This window comes from Ailuropoda melanoleuca, chromosome 2 (assembly GCF_002007445.2).
Source record: "Ailuropoda melanoleuca isolate Jingjing chromosome 2, ASM200744v2, whole genome shotgun sequence".
Classification (NCBI taxonomy): domain Eukaryota; kingdom Metazoa; phylum Chordata; class Mammalia; order Carnivora; family Ursidae; genus Ailuropoda; species Ailuropoda melanoleuca.
This window is the reverse complement of record NC_048219.1, coordinates 99,678,082-99,704,743: the sequence shown is the minus strand read 5'-3', so window position 1 is coordinate 99,704,743 and position 26,662 is coordinate 99,678,082. Positions and strand designations below refer to the sequence as shown.

The following is a 26,662-nucleotide window of genomic DNA, read 5'->3' as shown; positions in this document are numbered from 1 at the left end:
TGATTCTCATGTATCATTTATTCATTCATAATCATTGAGGTCCTCTGTGTATTGGGTTCTTTGCAGGGTAGTGGGAATATAAAGACAAATAAGACCTGGTCCCTGCTGTTAAATAATCTGCAATCTAATTTGTCTATTCACACAAAAATTAATTGTTGAGTACCTGCTGTGTGCCATGCATTATTAGAGGCACCAGGGATATATCAGAATAAAATAGGGGGGAAAAAACAAAAAAACTCTATCTTCAAGGAGCTTACATTCTGGGGATAAGGGCAAGACAAACAGTAAACGAGGTAAGTAATTTAAATATATAGCATATTAGATTACGGAGAAAAATAAAGCCGAAAGAGGCCAGAGAATTTCAAGAATGGAGTGCCACAACCTTGAATAGTGGAAGCCAGGGATGAACTCAGTGATGAGTCATAGAGCTATCTACTGGAAGAACAGGTGAGCTCGGGGGATAGAGGTACAAAGGAAGGAGTATGCTTGATACGGTCAAGGAACACCAAGGGAGTCAGTGTGGCCAGAGTGAAATAAGCTAATAAAGAGGAGGAGAGGGCCAAATTTAAAGATTTTGGTTTTTAACCCTGAGTGAGATAGGAAGCGGAAGAGGTGGGACATATCTGAGGAGAAAAGCAGCATGATATCACTTAAGTTGTAACAGTATCAGTCTGACTGTTGTATTGAAAGCAGACTGAAAGCAGGGCAGAAGTAAAGATAGTGGGTGTGAGGTAGCACAGCATTCCAGGGATGCGGGGGTGATTTGGATCCGGATGGTAGCAGTGGAAGGAGGACAACGTGGCTGTATTCTGGATAGTTTGAGAACAAACCTAACATCATATGCTGAGAGATTGGGTGTGGAGTACTAGAGAAAGAGCAATCAAAGATAACAGCAAAGTTTTTGGCGTGAACAACTAAGAGAATGAAGTTGCCGTTTTCTGAGATGTGAAAGGTAGAGCAGGCATAGGTGGAATATCGGGAGCACGGTTTGGGACATGCCATGTTTGAGGTGGCTGCTGGAAATCCATTTACAGATACGGTTCTGGAGTTGAAGGGAAAGGTCCAAGCTAGAGTTATAACACTGAGGTTTGGTGGCGCATGTAGACGGTATGTAAAACCACAAGACAGGAAGACAACGCCAAGGAAGTGTGGTGTGTGCAGATAACTAAGTAAGAGGTTCTAGAAAGTGAGCCTTTGGCCCTCCTAAATGTAAACATTAGGGAGATGACGAAACCAGCAAAGGAGACTGAGAAGTGCAGACAGTGAGGTAGGAAGGAAAGGACTAGGAAGGAAACTAGTTCACCAGCTAACTGGCTGATGGGAAGAAAGTCACAGAATAACCAACTTTGTCATGTGTTACTGGTAAGTCAAGTAGGATGAGGGTTGACAGTTCAACACTGGATATAGCAATGTGAAACTCTTTGGTGATCTTAATTAGAATAGTTGATGGAGCACTGGGGATAAAACATGACTCTGGGAGGATGGGATCAGGGGAAATAGAGACAGTAAATGTGGCCAACTCTTTAAAGAAGTTTAGCAGCAAGAGGAAGGAGACAGGGCAGTAGATAGATGGGGAAGCAGAGACCAGTGAAAGTTCTTTTATTTTTTTTTTAAGGGGAGAAATAAGAGTATTTCTCAGAATGGTGGAGGAAATGGATAATATAGAGGAGTAGAGAATTGACAAGCAATATCCTTGAGTTTGGAAGAGGGCCTGGGTCTAGAGCAAGGAGGAAGACAGTTTGAAGGCAATACATTTAGATGTGATTATAGGGAAGAATATACAAATAACTAATACAGATGTAGGGTTATGGGAAGACTTCCCAAAGTGAGCATCTCTGACCTGTGTCTTGAAAGATAAGCAAGAATTAGCCAGATACTTCCCCTGAAAGAGCACACATGAAACATGTTCAGTGAAAGAAGCCAGTAACAAATGACCATGTATGTGAGATGTCTACAGTAGTCAAATGTATAGAGATGGAAAATAGGTTAGTGGTTGAATAGGACTTGAGGAGTGAGGGCGAGGGGATGGGAAATGACTGGTAATGGGTACAAGGTCTCTTTGGGACATGATGAAAATATTTTTAAATTAAATCGTAGTGATGTTTCTACAACTCTGTGAATATAGTAAAAATTATTGAATTATACACTTTGGGTGAAGTGGATAGCATGTGAATTATATCCCAATAAAGTTGTTTTGAAAAAGCAGAGGGAGGAATGTGAGTTCATTTAACACTTAGGAACACTTATTGTGTGCAGAGCTTTGAGCTGGGTTCCAGGGATATTGCAGTTAGTAACTTAATTCATGATGCCTGTTCCTCCTTGCATTTAGCCTAGCATGCAGGGGCAAGGAGAGTGTATCTGGTTGGTGAAACTGCAAGTTATTAGTCAGAATTTACTTTCCTGAATTAACATTTGAATTTAAATTACGATTTTTTTAATACACTGTAGATAGTATCAACATACAAAAGCATACATCATGTATATCTTTGAAGGAGAGATTATAAATGGGGAAATTACAAGTTATTTATCTTTGTCTTTTTAAGCCTAATGGTGGTATTCCACAAGATAATCTTGTTCTAATCAGAATGAAACCTGATGAAAATGGAAGATTTGGATTCAATGTAAAGGTAATCTAGAATTTACATTGTACTCAGTTTTTAAATTAAGGTGTGTCTGTTTTGATAATATTTGACTGACATCTGACTTGCTCTGTTGTTCAGGGAGGGTATGATCAGAAGATGCCTGTGATTGTGTCCCGAGTAGCACCAGGAACACCTGTGAGTTATCTAAATCTTGCAAGTAAATCCTGTTTTCAAGAAAATGTGCTCATTTTATTTTTATTAGTTTAAATAAAAGAATAAATAATTTCTTTTAATTCATCAACTCTCAAATGTTGACTAACTCTCTTATATTGTTGGGAAGTTAGTTTTTATTTCCAGTCTATGAGAGTTTTTTTAAATCTTTGTTTTTTTTAAAGAAGCTGTATATAACTTCCAGTGTTTCTAAAGTGTTAAAAGATTCTATCAAAAGACCGCCTTTAAACAGCAAAATTTGTTTTTCTTTTTTGTTTGCTTTTTTTTCCATTTAGAATTGTTTATCTACAGTCTATTTGCCTACTTCGTGTTTAAGAAATTTACTTTAAATAGAAATGATAGCAGTGTGGGACTCCTCGGTGGCTCAGTTGGTTAAGTGGCTGCCTTTGGCTCAGGTCATGATCCCAGGGTCCAGGGTTGGAGTCCTTCCAATCATGGCGCTCCCTGCTCATTGGGCAGTCTGCTTCTTCCTCTCCTTCTGCCTGCCGCTCTGCCTACTTGTGCTCTCTCTCTCTGTGTCATATAAAAACTAAAATCTTAAAAAAAAAAAAGAAAAAGGGAAATGATACCAGTGTTTTCCCTATAGGGACAGTTTTTAAACTTTTTATTGAAACATATTAAAACGAAAGTATTACAGTATATTAAACATTTTAAACAAAAATAAACACTCTATGTTCCCGTTATGATAAACCCTCCTGTACCCTTCATTCACCTTCAGCACTCATGAACTTTCTGTTCCTCATAAGGATAATTCTTAATTATGGATGTGTTATCTTTATTGCTCTTATATGTAGCAAATACTGCTTCCAAATTCCCATTTATGTCTTTGCCTACTTTACCTGGTCTTCCAGGACTTTTCAATCAGCACCTTTTATCATTTCCCTCTCCCTGTCCTAGGGCAGGTACACACCAGCAGCCTGAGAGAAAAAAAGCCAGTTATGCTTTTTTTGGTGCTTTGCAGCAACCTTAAAGTTAGTTTGAAGATGACAGTTAAGACTGATCAGGGATATCATGATACATAGTTTTGGTTCTGGTTGTTAAGGACTTTGTTGGTTGCAAATAACAGGATACTCTGGAATACCCCTGGCTTAAGCATAAATACAAAATCATACACATAATCATATAGCTATAGAGGTTTCTCACAAAACCCAAGGATAGTAATGCAATTAGACCTCTAGAAAAAAAAAAAACTTTAAAATGAACATCAGGACTCTCTATTTTTCATCTCTATTTTCTTTTTATGTTCCACTTTTTTCTCTCTGTAAACCAGTTTGTGTAGGGAATCAGCCTTATCTCTCTAGCTCCTCTAAATAAAATATAGTCTAAATAAAAAGAGTATACCTAGTAACAGTTTCAGGTTAGTCCTATAACTATAACACCACACACTCTCTACTTTCAGATATGATTTTGACCCCTGCATCTCTACTAAAGAGAAATTGTATGGCTACCACTATTCTCAGTTGATATGATAGGCTAATGGTAACTTCCAGATTCATATATTATCAGCTCAGCCATCCAGAGGCATTAAACCTCAGTCCAATTTAGTAAGTCCTTCATAGATCCAGCTTGTATCAGATGTCCACTTTTCAACAAATCACTTGTGGGCAGGGGGACAGGACAGGGATATGATGTATAAAATGCCTCCTGAACCTATTCTGCATGTGAAGGATGGGGACAGAGATGAGGGAAGTAGCCAAATTATTTATTAGTACATAAGTAATGGGAAATAGGTGTTTGGGACAGACTGCAGATGAGAAGATGAAAGATTGCTTAATTCTCACCTGTGGATAATGTCTAAAACAGAAAACTAGGGGCGCCTGGGTGGCTCAGTCACTAAGCATCTGCCTTCGACTCAGGGCGTGATCCTGGGGTCCTGGGATTGAGCCCCACATCAGGCTCCTCTGCTGGGAGCCTGCTTCTTCCTCTCCCACTCCCCTGCTTGTGTTCCCTCTCTCGCTGGCTGTCTCTCTGTCAAATAAATAAATTAAATCTTTAAAAAAGAGAGAGAGAGAGAGAAGAAAACAAAAGGGGCGCCTGTGTGGCTCAGATGGTTAAGCATCTGCCGTCGGATCGAGTCATGATCTCCAGGTCCTGGGATCAAGCCCTACGTCTGGGCTCCTGGCTGAGTGGGGAGTCGCCTTCTCCCTCTCCCTCGCCCCCTCCCTCTTCTTGTGCTCACTCTGTCTGTCTCTCTTTCTCAAATGAATAAATACATCTTAAAAAAGTAAAATAAGAAATAAAATAGAAAACTAAAGAAAAACAAAATGAGAATGTTATTTAGAGATACTGAAGTAGATACAAAAGATATAGGTAAAATGTTGAAAGAAGTTGCCTGGGGGGGGGTGGTAGAGAGGAACACAAGAAATTGTTTCTTGTCTTAGTAATCTTATAGACCTATTCAGTTCTTTGAGCTGTGTTTTATATAACTTTACTAAAAACAGAAACTTAAACTACAATTTTTTTAAATCAAATACATATCTTTTGACCCTTTGATTCCACTTTTAGCAGTTGCCTCTAATGAAGCAGTTGGACTAGGGAACAAAGGGCACACAAGGATGTTCATTGTAATATTGTTTATAATAAAGATGGGGTGATAAAAATGTACATCATTAGAGTTGGTGAAATAAATTATATGCTGCTTTGCAGCTGTTGAAATGATGGATGATGTAGCTCCATGTAAGTGTGGAGATATGTCCCTAAGACGGTGTTAGAGAAGATGCAACAAGAGGAAATCGGAGAGGGAAACAAACCGTAAGAAGCTCTTAATCATACAAAACAAACTGAGGGCTGCTGGAGGGGGGACTTGGTGGGGGGATGGAGTAACTGGGTGATGGACATTAAGGAGGGCACGTGATGTGATGAGCACTGGGGGTTACTTATTTATATGCCAGTTGCAGTAGTCAGTGAATGACACAAAAGAAATATTAATTTTCCTGAGCAGTGAATGTGTATCATTTTCAATTAAGTCAGAGATGTTGAGGGAACTTTGTATAGACAGGTTCATTTCCAAACAGAATGCTGTGACTATTAATTTTCTTTTTAGGCTATACAAATTCTTGGTAATTTTTCCTTTCTGTCATGTAGAACTATGTCCCATAAATATTGGGTAATGGGTGCCTCACTGGCTCATTTGGTAGAGCATGCAACTCTTGATCTTGGGGTCACGAGTTCAAGCCCCACATTGGGTGGAGAGTCTACCTAAAATAAGGGAGAGGCTAGAAAACAGATCCATATTTAAGAGATAAGAGAAGACACAAAAGTTCCTAAAAGTCAGAGAATGAGAGACAAGAAAGGTGGATGGGAAAAGAAAAGAAAAGAAAAGAAAAAACAGGGAAGCATAAGGGAGGAAGAATGAGGATTCCAGAAGGAAAAAATAAAAATTCTTCAAAAAGAAAAATATATTGGCTGGGGGCTCCTGTGTGGCTCAGTTGGTTAAGGTCCTGTGCTTGGTTTCAGCTCAGTTCATGATCTCCTGGGTTGTGGGATGGAGCCCTGTATCAGGCTTTGTGACAGGGGGGAGTTTGCTTGAGGTTCTCTCCCTCTGCCCCCTCCCCACTTGTGTGCTTGCTCTCTCTCTCTCTGTGTCAAATAATATTTTTTTAAAATATTGGTTGAATTTAGAACAAATTAGAACAATAGAAATTTATCATTTTTATATTATCTTATTAATTTGGAGACCATCACAGTGTTCCAGTTGGAAACCTCGGGGCGCCTGGGTGGCACAGCGGTTAAGCGTCTGCCTTCGGCTCAGGGCGTGATCCCGGCGTTATGGGATCGAGCCCCACATCAGGCTCCTCTGCTATGGGCCTGCTTCTTCCTCTCCCACTCCCCCTGCTTGTGTTCCCTCTCTCGCTGGCTGTCTCTGTCAAATAAATAAATAAAATTAAAAAAAAAAAAAAGAAATAGTTGGAAACCTCATTTTAGGTGATTGGGGGAAAAGAACAGGATTTCAAATATTTTAATGTTATTTTTTATATTGGACATCTTCTGAAATGGATGAAATAATTCCCAGTTGTTCAATTTCCAATTGAATTCATTTTTTTCTTTCTGTCTGATTATCTCTGAGCCAGTAGCTGTTGCTTCAACAAAATCCGCTTAAACAAACAGCTTATCTAGACTTTCCAGGTCAGAATGCAAATAGAAATCTATGAACATACCTGATGAAAGGCAGATTAAGTATAAGAGTTCCCATCAGTGATAAAGTTAAAAAAAATTCTCTGCCTGTTTTAGCATATTGGTTATTATAGTAGCCCATTAGCCTCAGTCTCTGAACTGGAAATACCAGTGGATGTATACGGTACAGTAAGAGAGATGCATAGCTAGCCTCTCCCTATCACATGGATTGCATGTGCCAACTGTATTATCCACAAAATAAGGTGAGAGGGTAACTCTTTGCTCTAGCCATTACATACCTCCTAGTACCATTGACACCTCCCAGGTCACTACTCTTTGGGTCCTACAAAGGCACTTCAAAAACTTGAGACTAAATTGATAACAAAAGTATCACACTACTACTACACAGAGGGAGTATATGAATGTCACCTGCTGCACTACAAGAAGTAGAGAAAGAAACAACTAGAGAGAATGGTCATAACCTCTGAATTGAATTTTCCAGATTTTAATGCTCTGCATTGAATTATCTCATTTTTGTCTTTGCAACTCTGTGAAATAATTTGTGCAGATATCTGACCCATTTTCAGAGTTTCAGGTGTTTAAAAACACACACTTCATAAGCAGCAAAAAGAACTTGGCTCCTAGACCAGTGCTCTTTAAACTAGTGACAATACCTTGTTGGATTTTATTAACTTTCTGTTCATTATGAATATGAGTAGTTGTGCTTTCATTTCTTCAAGCTTCCTTTGTTTTAAGGTCCAACCCAGTCATTTCCTTCTCTGTCTAACCTATCAGCCTTCAGACTTGACTTCCGTATGTTCTCATTGCTGTGTTCCTGGAGCATGCAATCTGTATTTCTGCTTACCTCTTTTAGCTTAATTATGTCTTTGTTTTCTCAATAAAATGCAGGCATTCCTCACTTTGCACGGTCATGCAGGACAGTAAAAATGATTGTGCAGGCTGAAACTGTGCAAAGCCATCTTGATAGTCAGTGGGGAAAGTTATAGTGGTTTCTATGAGCTTTACATTTTTTGTCAAATAATTGAAATCTCTGTTTCTCTTAAAAGTGTATAGGGAGGTGAAAAAATAGTAAAATGAATACCGGTTTAGTATCCTGTAATTCAAACCACTAGAAATACTGAGAAATAAAGGTTCTATGTCCTTGTGGAAACTTATCACGGGTACTTTGAACAAGTGGCTTGTTGCCCTTTCTTGTTGTATAACTTAAAATACAGAGGGAGCGTTTTTCTTGCATTGGCAAATTGTCCTAATCATTTCTAAATTTGAATTCACTTCCAGCATTTTATTGGTGCATTTTCAGTGTTAGGAAATGTGACCTTCAGTGAGAACTTTTTTGCCAGCATCACATCCTCTAGGACACCTTCATCCTTCTCATCAGAACCGCTTTCATCATTTATGTTAATAAGTCTACCTTCACTGAATTCCTTTCACTGCACGTCTGGAGCTCTTAACAGTAGTAGTGTCAGTATTTCCACTGTTCAGCGGTTTATGTCCGACTGAATTTTACCTCCATCACTATCACCCTTTTGTTTCTTCGCTGAGTTTTTAGCTTTTCTGGCCAGTTGCCTCTTTAGATTTACATGGCTTTATCACAGGGAGACAAGGAGGTGACACAGTACCTGCTTTGCGGTCTCTGTGCGAACTGAGTAACAGATGTACAACACATCACCCGCAGACTTTGAAGGAAGTGATGTGATTGTCACTGATAGTGACATGTGTCTGTTATTTCTGTAGTGGTTGTGGACCCACGAGCTAGTAGCAAAGCTCGTACTTTGTGCAGTCATTCACACTTAATATATTGTGGTAACTGTAATTTGAACCTTGTTGGGAGACTGATGTTATTTAACTGAACTGTGGTATGGAATCTGTACATATCTGGACAGTACAGAGTAAGGGCTGCCACTGTGTACGCACCTTGAGGTCATTAATCTTATCTGTGTATCTAGGCATATAATAGGGCATCAGGGGAAAAGTTGTTGAAAGAAGAAGGAAAAAAAGTAGTAGCTTCATGGGAAAGCTAGATTTCTGCTTTTTACAAACAGATGAATAAATGGATGGATGCTTTTCTTTATGTACTTTTCCTTCTCCTGCTGTAGAATCTATAAAAATAAATTCCTGTGCTTTACTTTCAGAAAGCCATGTGCACATCTGAAACTTTATTTATGTTGCATTACAGGCCGACCTCTGTGTCCCTCGATTGAATGAAGGGGACCAAGTTGTACTGATCAATGGTCGGGACATTGCAGAACATACCCATGATCAAGTTGTCCTGTTTATTAAAGCTAGCTGTGAGAGACATTCTGGGGAACTCGTACTCCTGGTTCGACCTAATGGTAAGTACTCTATGCAACACTGAATATTTTTATGATCTGTTAGTATTTGTTACTAGACACAGCAACCAGAGTGGGCTTTTTAAAACATACATCATGTCATTCAGTTTCCTGCTCAAAGCACAGTGGCTTCCATTCACACTTGGATTAAAATTCAGTTCTTGGCCCCTTTCCTACCAGACAGCCTTGCTCACTCAATGCTGTGCTGGCATTTTTTTGTTTTGTTTTGTTTTGTTCATTTGTTTTGTTCCTTCTCCCTAAATCTCCTTGATTTTGGTATGACTTACACCCTCACTTCATTCAGGTCTCTGCTCAGATGTCATCCCCAGAAAGTCCTTCTCCCCTGACTACCATAGCTAAAATGGCTCCCACTTCCCTCAGTTGCTCTAGTAGTGGTAGGTATGCAGTAAATACTTGTTAAATAGATGAGTACATTTTAAACCACTTTTAGAAAACCCCATAACAAGCATTTTTAAAAATGCTTGTTAAAATGTTAAAGCATTTTTAAAAATCCCATCTTTGTTGGCAGTAGACAATGCCAGTAGCCTAATCATGTCACGTCCTTATCTGGACAGCTGACTTGTTAATTCAGAGCCAGAGTTCCGGTTTAGAGAAGCCTTAACACCATACACTCTAGCTCCTTTGCTGATTGCTCGAGTTTCCTCTACAGCAGTCTCAGGATCGTCCTGGCAATGTGCAGCACTCAGTGGCTCCTAAGCAGGTCATTTTCCCTTTGGATAGCTTGAACATTTAATTGAACTAAAAATTCATCTTCTTTCAGTCTCTTTGGTCCAAATTCTGTCCCTTTGTACTGTGCAGAATAAGTTAAATCCCCCTTCCTTCAGTTTTTTGACAATAGCTAATTTTACCAGAAACCTTCCCTTTCCTCCAGTTTAACAATCCCACATCCCTCAGTGTTCTTATGTTCAAGTTTCCACAACACTTTACCTCCTCTTAGAAGCTCGTATATGCCTATATCCTAGCATTAGACACATTCTTCTAGTTTTGTTCTGAACAGTATGCCATTAATCATAGTTTTAGCCACAAAAGTAATTGTCGGTTAATGCCTCGCTACCAGTTGTTGAATATATACCATAAGGAAGTAGAATGTTAGAATCGACCCATTCCCCACCCCACCACACCCAGCCCTGCAAAGTTTTCCAAGAGAGTTCCTTTAAAAGAATAATACAGAACTCTCATTTTGTCTCTTGGGTACAAACAGGCATTTTCATTTTATCTTTTCTACTTTGTGTTTTTCTGCATGCGTGGTCTAGAATTTTCTGTGAAAAGTCACAGGACTTCAACAGAACGTTCTATTTTGACTTTTCAAGGAACTCATTCATTTAGGCCTGGTATTTAGGTGATTCATAATTAGTCATTTTCTGTCACATAATGCAACTTAAATTTTATACTAAGAATAATATTCTCTCGTTCTTATTTGTTCTGTTTTCTCTTGATAACAGGTCCTAAGGAACTTAATAGTAAGTTCTGCACCTGGGCTATTTTGTGTATTCTCATTTAATCTTTCTAGCCATCCAATGAGATAGATGAATTATCCCCATTTTATAGTTGAAGGCACTTTAGCACCAAGACATTCAGTTATCTGCTCACAAATTCATGACTTATACGGAACCAGAATATGAACAAAATCCCATATAATGGAAAAGGCGTGTCTTTTTGCAATTCCAAATCACTTTAATACTTTTAAATTAGGAGAGGAAACCACCTAGGGCTTGTTTCTTTGCAAAAGATCTTTCTGTTGTTTTGTTGTCAAAAACTGGACTGTGGGGGGCGCCTGGGTGGCAGCATCCGCTCAGGTCATGATCTCAGCTCAGGGCTGTGAGATGGAGCCCTGTGTGGGGTTCCATGCTAGGGATGGAGCCTGCTTAAGATTCTTGTGCGCTCTCTCTCTCTCTGTCCCTCCACCACTTGCATGTGTGTGTGCTTTCTCTAAAAAAGAAAATATCTAGACTGGGACCTGTATTTACTTTTAGTATGAGTCTATCGTGTCCCTTTTTATTTAAAACAACATATAATCAAACTTTAAAACTGTGTTTACAAAAAGTATCAAAAAAACCAAACAGCTTGTTTTTCTGGGGTTTTTCCCTTTAAATCTCCTTCTTAGACAAAATGCATTCACACATTTTTTTTTCTTTTTATTCTTCTTTTCAGAAGTTTATTCTTCTCAGAAGTGCACACATCTGAACAGGAACCAGACCTCTTAAGCATGGGCAAAAGAGGCCCCAAGCTTGGCTCTACTCTTTCAGCATTTGCCCTTATTTGTGGGGATCAGGATTTTGTGGGACTGAGGGGGGGCATGCCAAGCTATCAGTTGTGAGCACTCCTTTTCTTGACCACCTCATTTCAACCCTCAGTTTTCTGTCCAGATAGCTCTGATTCCACTTCCTGGGCCTGTGTGGCTATTTTCCCTAGGTCCATTCTCCCAGGGGTGGATCACGCAGTATACATACCCCTAGGCCAGCAGGGTAGCTCAGAGGCAGCAGTTTGTAGAGGAGTGGAGAACAGGCTTACATATGCACTGGTATGTTCACATGTATGTTCAGCGGCTCCCATATTAAAGAATGGAGTTTAGGGTGGGGAAAGAAGTAAGATGGGCTACAGGCCAGAGTTTGGGGTCTGGCTCTCTTCATACTACCGTGACCATGGATTCTGGCCTCCCAGGTTTTGTAGATGTGTTGAGGAAAGAGGATAGAACAGGTTTTGTTTAACACTCTATTCAAGTTATTTGTATCTTTTCATATCTGTATATATGGTATATAGGTCCCTGTTTCCACTTTTATTCTAGGTCTAACAATTTAAGGGCAGGTCTGTTCTGAGCTGCTTCTTGGCAGCTCCTCTTTTTCTAACTGTTTCTTCAAGTTACAGACATTTTCAGCAATATGGCCAAGGATTTTTTCTTTTCCGTAAAAGATATAGCAAAGTTCAACATCGCAGCCACTTTGTCTCTTACACAGTGACACCAGACTCAGATCTGATGAATTCTTTTTCCTGACACAGAATTAAAGAACACATCTGGTAATTTCTTTTTGCCAATTGATTGAGGTTTCCATTTGGCTTTTTTATTTTTGTTTTTTTTAGCTGTATATGATGTAGTGGAAGAAAAGCTAGAAAATGAGCCAGACTTCCAGTACATTCCTGAGAAAGCCCCCCTAGATAGCATCCATCAGGATGACCATTCCCTGCGGGAGTCGATGATCCAGCTAGCTGAGGGGCTTATCACTGGAACAGTCCTGACACAATTTGATGTGAGTAATATTGGAAAGGAAAGGGTGTTGGGCCATATTTTCTAATTAATTTCATGGTCTCTTAACTGCTTAATCTATCTTTTATAATTTATAAACTAAAATGATATTCTGTGAAATATTTGACATTAAAAATGTTCTAAAATACATAATTTTAAACATTGCTCCCAAAATACTAGCTGTAGTTACATAAATAGATAGTTATTTAAAAGAGAGGAATAAGGAGATTTTATATATATGTCATCAAACTAAATTTTTTTCTATAATTTAATAGCTATTTTAATGAGAGGTGTTAGATGAAGATAGGCTATGGCTGAGCTAAAAATCCTTAGTTAAAGGAAAATAACTTTTGTACCTCATCATGTTTCATCCTTCTCTAATTTTTTTCTAGTTGGTCATCATTAATATTTATTGCTCTAAAGTATGTGCTATTTTTTTTTAAAGATTTTATTTATTTATTTGACAGAGATATAGACAGCCAGCGAGAGAGGGAACACAAGCAGGGGGAGTGGGAGAGGAAGAAGCAGGCTCACAGCAGAGGAGCCTGACGTGGGGCTCGATCCCATAACGCCGGGATCACGCCCTGAGCCGAAGGCAGACGCTTAACTGCTGTGCCACCCAGGCGCCCCTAAAGTATGTGACTATAAAACATTTGTGACTGTAAATCATTTAGGGTGTGTCAGTTTTCTTTTAAGAAGTTCTTCTTTCCAGTCGTCTGGGTGGCTCAGTCGGTCAAACATTTGCCTTCAGCTCGGGTCATGATCCCAGGGTCTGAGATAGAGCCCCAAGTTGGGCTCTGCTCAGCAGGAAGCCTGTTTCTCCCTCTCCCTGTGCCTGCTGCTCCCCCTACTTGTGCTCTCTCTCTCTCTCTCTCTCTAGTAAATAAATAAAATCTTTAAAAAGAAAAAAAAGTTCTTGGTTCATATACTGTGTAAACCTCTCCAAATTAAATGAGAGCTAAATGTTCTCTGCACATTTGCTATTCATAACTTCAGGTACTTTTCTGTAAGCAAAATTATTTTCAATTGTTTTATCATTTAAAAAAATACAATATATAATTCATGTCAGAAATTGTGCAGAATTCAGTTCGCAAATTTGGTTCAATACCCTACTAGCCTAAGGTGCATTATTGTATGAATTAGGTACCCCAAGGAAAAAACCTGTTTGTTGTTAGCATAGAATTAATTCTGAAAAACAAAACAGAATCTCTTAGTGGCTTGCTGGACTCATCTTATATCCCTCCTCCTTTTTTTTTTTTTTTTTTTTAAAGCAACTGTATCGGAAAAAACCTGGAATGACAATGTCTTGTGCCAAATTACCTCAAAATATTTCCAAAAATAGATACAGAGATATTTCGCCTTGTAAGTATCTACCATCTCTGTTTGTTCAGTTTAATCTTTTTAGTATAGATTTATCAAAACATTCTTTTAAATTTTTTTCAGATGATGCTACACGGGTCATTTTAAAGGGTAATGAAGACTATATCAATGCAAATTACATAAATGTAAGTTTATTTTTATTATACCTTTGTCATTGGGAATAAGAGGGACCACTATAAACTTTGAGGTTCCTTTTAACCTTGAGAATATTAACACTTTCAGATATTGAAATTTAGTATAAAATTAATGTTAAAAAAATAGTTGGTACTGGCATATTAGCATATACATAGAGCAGTGGAATAGAATAGTCCAGAAATAGGCCGAAATAATTATTAGACTTTTGTTTATGGTAGAGATGGCCTTTTAAATCATTGAAGATAAAAATAGATTAGTGAATGGGTTGAGTAATATATCTAGATATAATTTAGAATATATCATTGTAAGGAGGTTTTCCTTCCCTTCTAGGGGGATAAAAGGATTACTAACTTCTCTTCTCAACTCTGTAATGTAGAAAATTTCAAACATACAAAAGTAGAAGAAAAGTAAAATGAACCTTCATATATACATCACTCAGCTCAACAATTGTCAACTACTCATGCCCCCACACATCCAGATTGTTTTGAAACAGATCTATGTTTCATATCATTTATCTATAAAGACTTCACCTACTCACTCTTAATGTAACATATTTTAGATATGTCAAAATATAAATGTTAAAAAATGGAATCATGAAAATACTTGGAGGAAATCTATGAGAATGGCTTAAAATCTCAGAAAGGAAAAGACTTTTCTAAATTTAGAATCTTGTCTAAACTCACAAAAAGAAAAGTGCAAATCAAAACTGGAAGGAATTACTATTTTGCACCTATTAGATTTGAAATATCAAAGAGTGTGATAATATCATTTACAAGTCGAAATCTTGGGGTCAAATATACTTTAGGATTCAGAATTTTTTTGGATTTTTTTAAAGATTATTCAGTGCCTCTTTCATAGACTGTAATAAGTAATATCCCTAGCAGACTATGAGACATTACCCTGTAATCGGTGTATTGATACTCAATAGCAAACCATTGATACTCCCACTGAATGGGACTTGTAAAGACTATAAGTAGTCTTAGATTAGTCAGATATTGCTGTCAGATGAGTCCAGATTAGGTCAGGTGTACCCAAAAAAAGGACAAATTTACACTTCACAGCACTGGGAGTTTCAGAATTTTGGATGAGGGATTATCATATATTAAGGAGACTGTCAGGGAACAAGCATTCCTCATACATTGTTGGTAGAAGTATAAATGGATACACCCTCTTCAGAGAGGTAACTAAGAAAAGTGTTTCTTCAGAGAGGTAACTAAGAAAAGTGTTAAGTTCACAAAAAGTATTCCGTACAGCTTTGTTTATGATAGCAAATAGATTACCAGCAACTTAAGTGTTCGTTAAATAAATTATGGTATACACAGAGCCATTAAAAAAAATAAAATTTTATGTACTAATCTGACATCTCAAAGATAAAGCAGAAAAAGAGAAGCAAGGTGCAGAACAACATTATAAAAGCTACCTTTTATATTTTACAGAAAACAGAGTTTTGCATCTACATTTGTGTGTTGTATATAGAGTATCTTTGAAAGGATATATTAGAAATTGGAAAAAAGGATTGCTTTCTTGGGTATGACTTGGAGGCTGGGATAGGAAGGGAGACCTTTTTCTCTGTTCACCTTTTGGTATTCTTCCAGTGCCATGGTACATGTGTCACCTTTTCTTCTTTTCATTAAGTCTCAAAATGTAGTAAGATGATGACTCATCTTCCCCAAATTCTCATAATCTTACTCCTCCTGAAAATAATGAATTTAAAATATTTTTTACTATCTTTTTGTATGTATGTATGTATATAGAATTTGTAAAGTCTGAACTAAAACAAATGGCAGTATTTTTGCTCCTTGCAAATTTTACCAATAAGGTGTTTAGAGACGACTATTTTTATTTCTATACCAACTCTCTGCCTCTAAAACAGGGTTTCCTATAAAGCTGCTCTTAAATCTGTAAGAGTGCTTTGGAAAATATTTAACTTTCTGTTTCCAATAATTAAAAGATAAATATGTATAACTACTGAGAAATTTCTTCTACAGATAAAGAAATTATTAAAGATAGTAGGGTTTTTTCTTTTTCAAATTTTTATTTAAATTCTAGTTAGTTAACATATAGTTTAACATTGGTTTCGGGAGTAGAATTTAGCAGTTCATCACTTACATACAACACCCTGTCCTCATCGTAACGAGTGCCCTCCTTAATACCCGTCACTCCCCCTTCCCTCCCTCCATCGACCCTCAATTCTCTATCATTAAGAGTCTCTTACGGTTTGTTTCCCTCTCTCTTTTCTCTTTTTAAAGATATCATTGGTAAAGGCTTATTTTACTGATTTTGCAGTTTATTTAGATTAGTTGTATTCAGTTATTATTTGGTGGATGATTTTCATATACTTGATCATAGCAAAAAATAATAATGTAAAACACTTAAATTTTGTGTCCTTTGCTTTTTTAGATGGAAATACCTTCTTCTAGCATTATAAATCAGTATATTGCTTGTCAAGGGCCATTACCACACACTTGTACAGATTTTTGGCAAATGACTTGGGAACAAGGCTCCTCTATGGTTGTAATGTTGACCACACAAGTTGAACGTGGCAGAGTAAGTCATACTTGAATCTTACACATTGCTTGGGCTTTTTTCAACTTACATTGCATATATGGTCAAAATATTCACATTGATTTAGTCTTTTTTGTAACCTTTAACTTTCTTGTGGTGTTATTAAAATCATAGTGACTAACACATAATAAATGTGATATGTAAGTGTTAGCCACTATTATTATCAGTTACTATCTAAGTGAATTAAAATGTATTTGATAAAGGATTTGTGTGTAGAATATATAAAGAACTCCTACAACTCAACAATGAAATACAAATACCCAATTTAAAAATGGCCGAACGTTCTGAGTACATGTTTCTCAAGAGAAGACATTTAAATGGCCAGTAATATCATGTAAAGATGCTCAGCATCATTAGTCACCAGAGAAATGCAAAATCAAAACCACAAAGAGAGGGATACCTGGTTGGCTCAGTTAGTCAGTCATCTGCTTTCCACTTAGGTCATGATCCCAGGGTCCTGGGATCAAGTCCCTCGTCGGCCCCTTGCTCAGCAGGGAGCCTGCTTCTCCCTATCCCTCTGCCTGCTACTCCCCCTGCTTGTGCTTGCTCTCTGTCTCTCTGACAAATAAATAAATAAAATTTAAAAAAAAAACACACAAAGAGATGGCACTTCATATCCAGTAGGATGGCTAAAATAAAAATGACAGATAATACTAAGTGTTAGCAGTGATGTGGAAAAAATGGAACCCTCCTATACTGCTGATAGATTTGTAAAATGATGCAGCCACTTTGGGAAACTGTCAGTTTTTCAAAAGGCTAACCATAGAGTTAATAACTCAGTGGTTTCACTCCTTGGTGGACCCAGGAAAAAATGAAAACATATGTCTACACAAAAACTTGTACACAGATGTTCATGACAACATTATTCATAATCGCCAAAAGGTGGAAACAACTGAAATACAACAAAAAAAAATGTGGGGTAATCATATAGTTGTATATCATTTGGCAGTAAAAAGAAATGAGGAAATGGTCCATGCTACAACCTTAGAAACCATTATGCTGAGTGAACAAAGGCAGTCACCAGAGACCGCATACTATGTGATTCCATTATCTGAAGTGTCCAGAGTAGGCAAATTCATAGAGGACAGGAAGCGGATTAAAGCTTACCTAGGTCCAGAGTGAGAGAAGGGGTTGGGATAGAGGAACACACAGTGATTATTAATGGGTATGGAACTTCTTTGGGGAGTGAAAAAATGTTCTTAAAGTGATTGTGCTGAGAGTTGTACAGTTCTGAAAACAATTGTGTGCTCTAAATGGGTAAATTGTATGGTGTATGAATTGTATGACACTAAAGCTGTTTTTTTCTTAAATATCCTAATTATGAATAAATACATTGGCATTTTAGTTAGGGATTCTTTCTCGTTGTTGGCTTAAATCTAAAAATATATTGAATTTAGTGCACATTTTTGCCACTCTCATAGTAGTAAATGATTTGGGCAAGAATTAATTAACAATGGTAAAACATTGGGTGAAAACTTATAATAAACAGGATATTTGCAGTCTCTAAATATATCCAAACAGATTATTATTACAAAGAGAAAAAAAATGATGAAGAAATTTTAATAGTTGGCAGATCCAGGTGAAGGATATATGAGGGTTCATCAGATTATTCTTGTAACTTCTGTAGGCTTGAAAGTTTTTAAAAAGTAAGACGTTTTAAAATTGGAGACCCTAAGTTATATATTTTTCTTAAATCTATTGATGTCAGGTTAAGTGTCACCAGTATTGGCCAGAACCCACAGGAAGTTCATCCTATGGATGCTATCAAGTCACTTGCCACTCAGAAGAAGGAAATACAGCATATATCTTCAGGAAGATGACACTATTTAACCAAGAGGTAGGAAGGCAGGATATCCATCCATTCAGTAGAATGGTTATGTTCAAGGTAAAAACTTTGAAAGCTAAAAATGTTTTGAGTCCTGGTTACTAGGAAATAATATTTTAAAATTACTGAATTTGCTTCATTGGAATGCTTTGGAATCTTATGAAGTATATTCTCCTACTATATTAACTGTATTTTCAATTTCTCTAGGTAAATATGGTCAGTAAAAAAAAAAGATTGTAGTAAATAATACTTATTACTCTTAATATTTTGCCTAGTCACAAAAATTATGCCAGGGTTTCTTCCTGCCAATAATATCAGTAAAGTATTTGAGTACATCTGTGGAAATACAAAGAATAATTGAGAGCTATCAAATTATTGTCCTTTTTGTAAAAGGGTAAAGGAGTACAATTTCACAGTCTCCCCAGTATTAAGAAGGAAAAGAATGTAGGCAGGATCCTCCGACAGCAGACAGATTATAGCTTTGTAATTGCTAGTTCCTTCTGCCACCTGGGTCCCTCCTCTTTGGCTTCCAAATCCAGAGCCAGAAGTGGAAACTGATTAGTAAATGATGGCTCAGTAACTCAGTTGGAAGATGTGTGTAGAGCGTGGCATGTTGCCAGTCTTGTCAAGCTGTTAAAGATTTTACACCCCACTTTCACTGCCTACAGCTAGATATTCCCCTGTAGCCACCTTTGGTTTTGAAGGGGGCTTGAAGAAGAAAAAAAGTAATCGCTAGAGAAGAGCAGATACCACATGCTTTGAGTACCCATGCCTATCCCATCAGTGGTTGAGCCTTTGGAAATGGAAGCTTCATATCCCCCTCCCCATCCCACTCCACCTCCCTGTGTAGAAATAAAGGAGCCCAGCAAGACAGAGCTTTACTGACCCAAGGGGATTTATAGTAAAAGAATCTGGCACTGAATAAGCTAAGTTACAAGACATAAAAAATTAAATTTTCAAAATCTTCTGGACTAGAGATTCCATCAGAATGGATTTAAGGCTTGTGTAGCTCATGGTCCAATGTAACAAGGTAAGTTAGAAAGATATTTCTTCATTTTCCCAAATGGGTATGAAAGACTGTATATTGGCCATATAAAATAATATTTATCTCTTCAGCATAATGTCTTTATGCTCCACCTATAGGTTACCTGTGGCAGTTTATAAACTTAGAGTGGCTTTTCTTTGCAAACCCTGAGCACCTTAGAACTATGACAAGACACAAATTAGTTTTTAAAGTTTGAGACAAATATAATTGGGAAAATATATTTGATTACATACCAAATACATATATACATGGATGGACAGACAGTCATACCCCAGAATATAATAAATATCCATTTAACATTACCCATTCTTGTAATTATTGATACCATTAAATTCTTTTAGCAATAATAATCAAAGGTAGTCTGTATTAGATACCTTCAATTCATTTCACAGGATTCTTAAAAATTAGTTATACTGAGGTCTCTTTGGGAATTTGTTCATTAGTCCTTTTCTTAATTACCTTGTACTTTAATGGTTTTTTCTGGAAGTCCCCTTTAATGTAAATGACAATAACCAGATTTCATAGTGTTGAATGACCATAGCTACCAGTTTTTGAGAATATGATTCCTAATAGCTGATTGGGTGATTTAGATGTCCTCTCATAGAATCCTTTCAACATAAGACTATCCCTTTGAGGTATAGATGTTATTTTATTTTTCAGTTGAAGAAAATAAGGCTCAAAAAAAATATTAAGTGCCTTAACCAGCAGAGTCAATATTTAAACCAAGATGTATAAATCCAGTAATAATACCTTTCTCTATTTTACTGACTCTTGGCTCCCAAAAAAGAATTAAGCCTTGATTTGACTTTATGTTTTGTGATCTCCAGTTTTTAATCTACATTTATTTTGAAATTTCATTTTCCTAATTTCCATGACTTCACTGTGTTTTTCAGAATTAGCCCAACTTTGCTTATTCAGATTTTTTCTCTACTATTTTTGCTCACCAAACACTTTTTTAGTTTTCTTTAAACATTTCTCTGTATCTTTGTTTTTGCCTATTTACATGATTGTCATCTGAAAAATACAAATGCAGAAATTTAGTTACAAGAAAAGTAGTGATCCAGGTTGCCGATACTTAATGGATACAACTGTTTCTATAAAATGGTTTCTTTCTTTTTCATTGAAATTTTGGGTTTATTGAATTTATACATTACTTTTTGTGGGGTAATGGGAGTAGTTTCTTTTGCTTTTCTTCTAAAATTAAAAAGACATATAAGGAGTGCACGTATTGCATGGTACACTGGGTGTTATATGCAAGTAATGAATCATGGAACTTCACTTCAAAAACTAGGGATGAACTGTATGGTGACTAACAATATAATAAAAAATTATTATATAAAAAAAGACACAAATATTTATGTTTATATTTTAAAGATAATTCCTAAGTGAAGGTGTATAATTTTTCATTTACACTTAGAAAAATGAGAGTCGTCAACTCACTCAGATCCAGTACATAGCCTGGCCTGACCACGGAGTTCCTGATGATTCAAGTGACTTTCTGGATTTTGTTTGTCATGTACGAAATAAGAGGGCTGGCAAGGAAGAACCTATTGTTGTTCATTGCAGGTATTCTATTTTCTGTTTTTTATGATTGAATAGTTGACCTGATAGTCACTTTTAAAAGGGAATGTGTATTTTATTTTGTCCTTAAGTTGTGATCGTCACTGTGGTAATTAGAGGGAACCCAAAGCTCTGATCTGAAGCTGGAAGGTAAAGGGTATGTTCCAACATGGGATTGTCAGACTCTTTATCATAGGAAGTAAAAATAATACTTCATTGACTGACTCTTAGAAGCTTATCTTTTTCATAGTTTAACATCTCAGGCATTGGGTGTCTTACAATGGATGGTATCTTAGATTTGATGAAATCCAATATCGTAGGCATTCAGTTGCAGCCTAAGGTTTAGATTTCCTCCTCCCAGGGGTGTACTCCTTTCCGCCCTGTGGCCCATCCCAGGACATTTGTGAAGTACTCTCCCCTCTCACCAAGTGCCCTACGCAATACCACCAGAGGATATGCCACTCCCAGGAGCTCCAGTTGAACAGCGTAGGCTACCCTTTCTTCCTTTCGTACTCAGGCCTGTTCTGCCTTCTGAAGGGCCAAATAAAATGACTCCAGCCTTCACTGCCATAGATCCAGATTAGGAAACTGAAATTATCTTCTCCTTATCCTAGCCACTTCTGTTATTAAAGTGATTTATTCAGAAGCTGCATCGAATCCTCTGAATAAATAAATAAAGGTATCTCCTCATCCTTAAACTTTCCAGCACTTTTTTAAGAGCAGACTTTCAAATCATCAAAACAGATTGTAGACCAAATGTCTGAGAGGCAACATGGCAGGATCGATGAACACATTTGGCCATTTCATATCCTAAGTCCCCGACAGCTGCCATAGCTATTATGTTCACAGAGAATACTTCAAAAAGTTGTTCTTGACTATCCCAGTTCTAAAATTCAGTCAAAATTAAATTTACTTTTAAAAACCAAAATGAGTGTGGAAAATATTGTCGTCTTTTGTGCATTTGTTAATGATTTATTATTGTAATTTTGTTATTTTGCATTTTCTTTCTTTTTTTAAGATTTTATTTATTTATCAGAGGGAGAGAGAGCACAAGCAGGGTGAGCAGCAGGCAGAGGGAGAAGCAGGCTTCCCCCTGAACAAGGAACCCAATGTGGGACTCGATCCCAGGACCCCGGAATCATGACCTGAGCCAAAGGCAAATGCTTAACCAACTGAGCCACCCGGCGACCCGAATTTTTATTTTTATTTTTATTTTTATTTTTATTTTTATTTATTTATTTATTTATTTATTTATTTATTTATTTATTTATTTAAGATTTTCACTATTTGAGAGAGAGAGAGAGTAGAAGTAGGGGGAGGGCCAAAGGGACAAGCAGACTCCCCACTGAGTGGGGAGCCTGATGTGGTACTCCATCCCAGGTCCCTGAGATCATAACTGGAGTGAAAGTCAGCCACTTATGACTGAGCCACCCAGGTGCCCCATTAATTTTGCATTTTAAAGGGAGGCTGCTCCAATAAGCTTATATACCTTGTTCGGATTTTAAAAACTGAAACGTAATTCTTTTAAAGTAACATTTTTGCAACTAACAGTGGGGGAGGGGTAGATACAAACCATTTAATCTGTATTAAGTGTAAAATGTTTTTCAATTTTCAAAGTATTTTTTAGTTGGTTTTCTATTTTTGTAATATAAAACTTTTAATTAAAATCAAATTATTCTTCTACTGTATTATATCTCAGTACTCAAATTTACTGCACAAAAGCCACAAGAAGTTTAACAGAGTAGTATCAATGAAACTGCCCCTTGTCTTTTTTAGTGCCGGAATTGGAAGAACTGGGGTTCTTATTACTATGGAAACAGCCATGTGTCTCATTGAATGCAATCAACCAGTTTATCCACTAGACATTGTAAGAACAATGAGAGATCAGCGAGCCATGATGATCCAAACACCTGTAAGTATTGCACTTCATGTTTCATATGTGTATTCTCAATATGATGATTTCTGTTATCAAGGTATATGGCAAACCATATTTTTGTCTTTTTAATTCCCTAACAGGAGCCAATAATCCCTAGCACTGTGGTTGGCGAATATTGCCTATACGCCAAATCTGGCCTGTACTTGTTTTTGTAAATAAAGTTTTATTGGAATACAGCCATGCCCATTTGTTTATATATTGTCTGTGACTGCTCTCACACTAAAATACCAGAGTTGAGAAGTTGTAACGGGCACCGTAGGATTTGCAAAACCTAAAATATTTACTAACTGGTCTTTTACAGAAACTGTTTGCTAGTACCACCTTATGTTAATTCTTGAGTGCTTAAACAGGTACAGAGGAGAACTTTCGCTAGTCAGGTAGGATGCCAAGAACAATAGCATCCCTGAACTGGAGAATCTTGGTAGACCTGTTCTTGATGAAACAGCTGTGGTGAAATCACCTTCTTTTTTAACATAAGAATTTGAATTGCAACAGCAACAACAAAAGTCATGGAAATTAAGCTACTAGCTTATTGTATTCTACACAGACTCTGAATTATATTCCAGGAATCAAAAGAGGAATCATGGAATTTTGATGTTAAGATTATTTTTTATATTAAGGCATGGTGAAATGTTAGCAGTGTTGGTGGCATTGAGGTTACTGAAGTGAATTAACCTATATGATCTAATAAATGCCTGTCATTTTTTTTAGCTTTTAATTATAGAAAGTTTCAAACATACACAAGAGTAGACAATACAATAAAATGAACACTATGTTGGGTACAGAGACCCAACAACATGTGCTATATTGTTTCATCTATACTGTCACCTACTCTCCTGGTATTTGAAGCAAATCCTAAACATCAGATCATTTTGTCTATAAATATTTCAGTGTGTATCTCTAAAAGATAAGGAGTGGCTTTTCTTCTAAAAAAAATCATAATACCATTATCACTTGTAAGTATAATTAACAATTTCTTAATGTTGCCAAATAATCTATAGTCAGATTTCCATTTGTCTCATATAAATTGTATCTTTTTTATTTTAGAACAGCTTTATTGAAATATAATTCACATACCACAAAATTCACTCTTTTAAAGTGTACAATTCAGTGGTTTTTAGTATATCACAGAGTTTTGCAGCCATCACTATCTAATTTTAGAACATTTCATCACTTCAAAAGAAACCCCATACCTATTTTCCCTCATAGCCTCCAGCCTCCGCTCCACCCAGCCCTAAGGCAACCACTAATCTATTTTCTGTCCCTGTAGGTTTACCAGTTCTGGACCTTTCATATACAGGAAATCATACAATTTGGTATTCTATGTAATTGGCTTCTTTAATTAACATAATATTAAAGATTTATCCATTCTGTAGCTTGTATCAGTACTTCATTTCTCTCTTTCTTTTTTTTGGGGGTGCTGAATAATATTCCATTGTATTTTATTTATCCATTCATCTATTTATGGGCATTTAAATCATTTCAACTTCTTTGGTATTATGAATAATGGTACCATAAACATTTGTGTATATGTTTTTATGTGAATATGTTTTCATTTTTCTTGGGTATATACCCAGAAAAGGAATTGCTGGGTCATATGGTAACCCTGTTAAAACTTTTGAGGAACTGCCAGACCTTTTGCAAAGTGTCTCTACCATTTTAGAGTTCCGCTGACAGTGCGTGTAGGTTCCATTTTCTCCACGTTATTGTCAACATGTGTTATTATGTCTTTTTTTTTTTTTATTTAACTTTAATCTCTGTGCCACCATGGGGCTTGAACTCATAACCCAGAGATCAAGAGTCACATGTTCCACTGACTGAGCCAGCCAGGCACCCCTATTCTATTTTAGCCATCCTACTGAACATAAAATTGTATCTTGTTATGGTTTTGATTTGCGTTTCCTTAATAACTAATGATATCAAGCATTTTTTCATGTGTTTATTGGCCATTCATCTGTGTATCTTGGAAACAGTCCAAATCTTTTGCGTCTTTTTTGGGAAGATTTTATTTTTGGGATACTTGGGTGGCTCAGTTGGTGAAGCTTCTGCCTTTGGCTTAGGTCATGATCCCAGGGTCCTGGGATCAAGTCCTGCATCGGGCTCCCTGCTCAGTGGGGAGCCTGCTTCTCCCTCTGCCTGCTGCTCCCCCTGTTTGTGCTCTCTCTCTCTCTCTCTGATAAATAAGTAAAATCTAAAAAAAAAAAAAGATGTTATTTTTAAGTAATCTCTATATCCAATGTGGGGTTCAAACTTAAAAACTCCAAGATCAAGAGTCACATGCTCCACCAGTCGACTGAGCCAGCCAGGTGCTCCTTGACCTTTTTCCAATTTGCTTTTTTTGTTTTTGTTTTTGTTTTGTCATTTTGTTGACTTGTAAGACTTCTTTATGTTGACTTCTTTATATTCTCTGAATACAAGTGTCTTGTAGATCTCTGTTTTGCAAATGTTTTCTTCCATGCTGTTCCTTCACTTTCTTAGGTCATTTGTTGCACAGAAGTTTTTAATTTTGATGAAGTCTAGTTTATATATTTTTTTAATCACATATGTTTTTGGTGTCATATCTAAGAAATCATTGCCTAAACACAAGGTCGCAAAGGCCTATTCCTTGTTTTCTTCCAAGAGTTTCATAGCCTTGGTGTCACATCATACGTCCGGTTTATTTTGAGTTAATTTTTACATATAGTTTGAGGTAGGGTTCCAGTTTTATTCTTCTCCGTGTGGATATCCAGTTGTCTCGGCTCCATTTGTTGAAAAGACCATTCTGTCGTGTCTCTGTGCCCCTTGTCAAAAATCAGTTGACCACAAATGTAAGGGTTTATTTCTGGACTCTCAACTCTTCCATTGATGTGTATGCCTTTTCTTATACTAGTACCATATTGTCTTGATTACTGTAGTTTTGTAATAAAATTTGAAGTCAGGAAATATGATTCTCCAACTCTTTTCCTCTTTTTCAAGACTATTCTGGCTATTCAGAGTCCCTTGCATTTCCATATGAATTGTAGAATTAGTTCTTTCTGCAAAAAAAGCAAGATACGGATTGCATTATATCTATCTATCCTTTTTGGAGAGTGTTGCTATCTTAATGATATTTTGTCTTCCAAACCAAGAATACAAAATGTCTTTCCATTTATTTATGTCTTCTTAAATTTTTTTTGAGTGATGTGTTACAGTTTTCAGTGTGCAAGTCTTGCGGGGTTTTTTTTATCAAATTTATTCTTAAGTTTTTTAGGCTTTTTGGTGCTATTTTAAGGGAAAATGTTTTCTTAATTTCATTTTTGGATGAACCTCCAGTGTGATGTTAAATAAAGTGGTAAACCAGACATCTGGTCTTGTTCCTGGTCTTAGGGAGATAGCTTCCAGTTTTTCACTTACTAAGTATCTTCTTAGGCATGCCTTTTATCAGGTTGAGAAAGTTCGCTCTGTTACAAGTTTGTTGAGTATTTTTATCATGAAAAGGTGTTCGGTTTTGTCAAATGCTTTTTCTATATCTATTGAAATGATTGTGGTTTTCGTCTTTTAGTCTATCATTGTTGTGTATTATATTAATTTCGATGTTAGACTAACCTGCATTCCTGGGATAAATTTTACTTGGACGTAGTATACAGTTTTTTTTATATGATGCTTGATTTGATTCGCTAGTATTTTCTTGAGGTTTTTGTATCTATATTCACACATAA

The 26,662-nt window shown here is 36.7% G+C and overlaps 1 protein-coding gene across 5 annotated transcripts in view; it reads left to right on the top strand.

Annotated features, from left to right (window-relative positions):
- The window catches only part of PTPN4 (protein tyrosine phosphatase non-receptor type 4), a 205,956-nt gene that overhangs the window by 168,129 nt on the left and 11,165 nt on the right, over nt 1-26,662 (top strand). For 2 of the 5 annotated variants that reach the window (XM_034654399.1, XM_034654397.1), the window contains exons 17-26: nt 2,544-2,627; nt 2,721-2,777; nt 9,124-9,280; nt 12,377-12,543; nt 13,811-13,901; nt 13,983-14,044; nt 16,455-16,601; nt 18,328-18,504; nt 20,907-21,055; nt 22,826-22,961. In XM_034654399.1, coding sequence (XP_034510290.1) covers nt 2,544-2,627; nt 2,721-2,777; nt 9,124-9,280; nt 12,377-12,543; nt 13,811-13,901; nt 13,983-14,044; nt 16,455-16,601; nt 18,328-18,504; nt 20,907-21,055; nt 22,826-22,961 — 1,227 coding nt within the window. Of the gene's footprint in view, nt 1-2,543; nt 2,628-2,720; nt 2,778-9,123; nt 9,281-12,376; nt 12,544-13,810; nt 13,902-13,982; nt 14,045-16,454; nt 16,602-18,327; nt 18,505-20,906; nt 21,056-22,825; nt 22,962-23,065; nt 24,450-26,662 lie in introns of those variants that run through there. The other 3 variants (XM_011222837.3, XM_034654400.1, XM_034654398.1) reach the window with 2 other exon arrangements.